Genomic DNA, 4,629 nt, shown 5'->3' on the forward strand with positions numbered 1-4,629 from the left:
TCACAGTTCGCACTGAAACAATTAGGGAAGAAAAAGTTACCTGTTAACACACAAATAATGCTGTTAATAGAACTGCAGGTATCTTTTTTTCCCCAATAACTGTTAGAACTAGTCAACACAAATTTGGGAATTAATCTTGGAAATAATTACTTTAAAATATTTACCTTAGCAACAACCTCATTTGCTAGGTTACAAACCTCTCTATCCACCATTACTGGCCAGCTTCTCAAGACCCGAGACAGATGCCTTACAACTGACAGTTATTAGAAAGAAACTTGTATGCAGGAGCGATGGCAGCACCTCAGTGCACACCACAGGCAGTTACACAGGAGGGGTCACGCAGCCTTGCCAGCAGCCAGTTGGTCACACCACAACCTTCACAAGACCTAACCATTTTCTATGCTTTCCTAAGAGGCTTCCAGCTCCTTTTAGAAATTGTTTTCGCAATTTTTCATTCAAGATTTGTTAGCCTCTCAATACCTTTGCAATAAATAGCTTTTTAGAAGCAAACAACACGCACTTCTGTTATTTAGGAAAAGCAACGTAGGGGTGTATCTTAGAGACACTCTACCTTACTCTGCTTTGAACAAAGGAAAGAGCTAAAGCAGAACCTGAGCTTCATGCCACAAACCAGACAGTCAAGCCAAATGTAGATCAACGTATTTGAGTACTTTTTGATTCTAATAAAAAAAAAAAAAAAAAGTCCACAATGTGCGTCCACTTGGGAGTTTGAAACTGATTCAAAAATTCTACTCTAGCAACAGGGAACACCTTGAATACTTTGGTACAGTTGTTGTTGTTGTTATTATTATTATTAATCTCTTGCTGAAGCTCACCCCTCCCCCCCCCCCGTATCTTCAATACAAGGAAAAGGTTTATGGATTTACAAGACAGAGAGAGAGAAAGACACTTCTAAAAATGTTCCTCAACCTTCAAGTAAATAAGTGACAAGCTAGAAGATAAACAGAGTCCAAAAACTAACTTCGAAAAATTCAGTACTTGGTACGTTTTGCACACATTACTTTTAAGTCGTGTGAAGAAAGTTATGGAAGGTTCCAATCTATAGTGGCTACAGAACTTAAAATAGCACACTTCTGCAGTGTCATTTTATGAATTATTATAACCCCAGCAGTAAAGGTAACGTTGGAGCTGGCAAGAAAATAGGGAACAAGAAGTGGTAAGAGTTTGTCTTCCAAAGCGACCAGCAAATTTGAATAGTAATTTTGACAAATCTTACAGAACAGTGATTTCGGAAGGCAAAGAGTTCAATGCTTTCCAGTGGGAGGGGGCTGAAGGACGCTTAGGTACAAGTGGGGCACACAAAAAGTGACGCACCCAAATCATTACTGATTCTAAAACAAGCTCTTCTGGGCCTTCGACTGTCACCATACACCTCTGCCATCTGAACCCTGGAACCAAGCCAAACTTGTTTGTAAAGGAACAGGATTGGAAAGGGTATTACACCTGCATACACCACACCAGAAATCCATACTTAACAAGTCAAATACACGTCAATGTGCTCTTGCTGCAGAAAGGAGGTGTATGCTATGGGTCAAGGCAAAGGTTGTATTTTGAAAAGCATGAACTTTAAAAAAAAAAAAAAGCCACACAAGTTACCAAATGGCTTTTATCCAGGGCATCACCCATATCAAAGCCATCCCCCTGTTTAAAAAAAGGGGGAAGGGAGGGCTCAGAACAGTTTTCAAGTAAACAGAAGATACACGCTTGCCTGCCCTCGATCTCTGTGGGCTCGTGCAACGCCAACCGATGACGCCTAAGCTAACACAAAAAACATCATGAACAAAATACTCAGATCAGCACACACATTCCACAGTCGGAGATCCATGAAAAACATTAATAATCCCATACTGAAATCCATAATGCTCTATACAGGCACGCAAGCTTATTTCTGAGAGCAAGATACCAGCATGTGAGCACCCCTTCTCTGTCAGGTCTTAAAAAACACGCTCCCCGTATAATTTCCTAGTCTATGCACTTTTTTTTAACAGCAGCAGATTATTATTTTTTTTAAGCTATAGCTCCTACTACCCATTCGTTCCACACGTAGCACAAAGCTTTAGAAGTGTGCTTGACAGCGGCTGCGGAGGGAGGCAGGCGTGCAGGACCTGCACAGCCGACAGCCTGCTGTCCTCCTTCTTCCCCCCCCAGCTCAGCCACCCTGAGCGACAGCCGAGGGGAAGCGCCCCATCCAGCCCCGCCGCATCTGCGTGAGCAAGCCACGGTATCAGACATCTCAACAACCACAAAAAAAACAACCATAATAACGCAAAGCGGGCAGCAGGGTGACAGCGGAACACCGGCGTTTGCGGAGCAAGGCGCGTTACCGGGCGGGGAGCGTGTAACACGCCCCACGTGCACACGCGGTGACAGCCGAAGAGCCAGCGGGGAGCTCCCGTCCCCTGCGGATAGGCGTGCCCGCACCATTAGCATGCACACGGGCACCCGGGAACCCGCGGCAGGCGCAGCCCCCCGCCACCAAACGCGTTTATTTCCCCCTCCCCGAGGAGTCGCCGCCCCGGCCGGCCCCGCAGCCCAGATCGACGCCGCTCGCCCCGGAGGGCAGGACGCTCAGCGCCGCAGCGCAGGAGGGGCTGCCCCGCCGCAGGCCGCTCGGCCGGCGGGCACCGGCGGGGCCGGGCGGCGGGTGCTGCGCTGCCGCTCCCCGGCGGCCCGCGCCGCGACGGACACTGACAACCGGGGGAGGGAGGGAGGGAGGGGGGGGGGGCGGGCAGCGGCCCGGCGGCCGCTGCCGCCGTCTCCCCCCCACCGGCGGCGAGCACAGCCCCGCGGACCCGGCCCGGCTACCCTGCAGCACCCGCCAGGGCCGGGGCCTGGGCCGCGCCCCGCCGCCGCGCCTCAGGTGCCGCGGCCCAGCGTCGCCCGCCGCCGCAGGCCGGCGGCCGCCCCGCACGCAGGCACGGCACCGCGCCGTCCCGCTGCCCGGCGCCGGCCCCGCGGCGGGGAGGGCCGCGGCCCCCGCCTCCTCCGGAGGCTTGGCCGGGGCCGGGCCAGGCCCGGCGCCGGCCGCTGCCCGGCCGCCCCCTCGCCCGCCCAGCCTCCCTCCGGCCCGGCGCCGCGGCCGCTCACCCCACGACTCCCTGGCTGTAGTTCCTCTTCTTCCAGGGGGTGCCGGTGTAGAGCGGCTCGGCCAGGCCGGCCTGGGCCCGGGCGGCCGGCTCGTCCCCCAGGGCGAGGGCCCGGCCCTGCCCGGGGGGCCCCAGCAGGAGGCTGTAGTTGAGCCCGAAGGTGCTGGCCTTGTTGTCGCGCTTCCTCTTGTTACTGGCGGCCGCGGCGGCGGCGGCGGGCGGCCCCCCCCCCGTGCGGGCCGGGCCCAGGCGGCGGCCCCCGGGGGCGGCGAGGCCTGGTGGTGGCTGCGGTTGTGCTGGTTGTTGGCGCTCTCAAGCGGCAGGAAGTCGGGCTGGGGGTCGGCGCGGGGGGCGCGGTACATGCCGGGCGGGGAGGCCGGGCCGGCCCCGGCGGGGGCGCTCTGCTGCTGCTGCTGCTGCTCCTGCTGCTGCTGCTGCTGCTGGAAGTAGAGGTTGCGGACCCCCTGCGTGGTCTCCCAGATCTGCATCCACAGGCGGTTCGAGGGGCCGAGCTGCTCTGGCTGGAACCAGGCGATCCGGGGATCCATCAAACGGGGACCCACCCCGGCTGCCTCCGCTCCCCGCGCCGCGCCGGCCGCCGACGCCGAGACCCTGTCACCGGGTCCCAGCGCTAATGGCGGCTCCTATGGAAGGGCAGCTCCGCGCCTGCCTGCTCGCTGCCGTCGCTCCACAGCCCCCGCCCCTCCTGGCGAGCGCGGCGAGGCGGGGCCCGGCTGGGCCGCCGGCACACGGGCCGCGTGCAATAAAGGGGGGCGGCGGCGGCGGCGGCCGCCGGGGCCGGGCGGGCGGCGCCCTCGGCGGGCCCCGGCCTCTCCCCCCGGCCTTCCCCCCGCGCCTCGGCTGCCGCGCCGGCCCCCCGGCAGCGCAGCCGCGGGGCCTGGCGGCTCTCGGCCGAGAGCGGCGGCTCCTCTGGCGGTCCCGGGGCGGCGCGGCCCTCAGCGGGGCGCAGGCTGCCGGCAGAGCCGCCGGCCCCGGGCTCCAAGCGTGGGGCGGGGCGGCGGCCGCGCTCGGGGTACGGACGAGCCCTCGCCCCGGCTCCCCCAGCCCCGCCGCGGCGGCAGGTGCAGCCGGGGGGGGGGGGGGGGGGGGAGAGGGGGGGCCGGGCGGGCGGCAGGGGGCAGCACCGCCGGCGGCGGGGGGCGGCCCGGGCTGGGGCGGCGGGGAGGGCGGCCGCGGGGTTCGCCGCGGGGTCCGCCGCTTCCATCAACGCGTAAGGCGAGCGCCCGTGCGCTGCGCGTTAATTAGGCGAGGGCGTCGGGCGTACCGGTACCAGCGCTCTGCGGCCGCGTTACCCTTCTCGTACACCGCCGGCTGCCACCGCACTCCCCTACAACTGTTTGGGGGATGGTTACGGACACTTCTGGGTCTTCCTGCCTTCCCTTCTGCTCCAGAGAAGAAGAGAAGAGAGCCTAGGTGCCATACTTGTATAGCCAACGCTTCTGCAGGTGGAAAAACACGTTACGTACACAACACAGCAAACAGCAACATTTAGCAGTACAAG

At 60.3% G+C, this 4,629-nt stretch overlaps 1 protein-coding gene across 1 annotated transcript in view; it reads right to left on the reverse strand.

Moving 5' to 3' along the window:
• Positions 1-3,819, reverse strand: part of TENT4B (terminal nucleotidyltransferase 4B) — a 46,328-nt gene extending 42,509 nt beyond the window's left edge. Inside the window, 2 exon segments of the mRNA XM_049804832.1 lie at positions 3,109-3,335; positions 3,338-3,819. Coding sequence (XP_049660789.1) covers positions 3,109-3,335; positions 3,338-3,655 — 545 coding nt within the window. The 5' untranslated portion in view covers positions 3,656-3,819.
• Between the last annotated feature and the right edge of the window lie 810 nt (positions 3,820-4,629).

Source organism: Accipiter gentilis, chromosome 7 (genome assembly GCF_929443795.1).
Source record: "Accipiter gentilis chromosome 7, bAccGen1.1, whole genome shotgun sequence".
Taxonomy (NCBI): Eukaryota; Metazoa; Chordata; class Aves; order Accipitriformes; family Accipitridae; genus Astur; species Astur gentilis.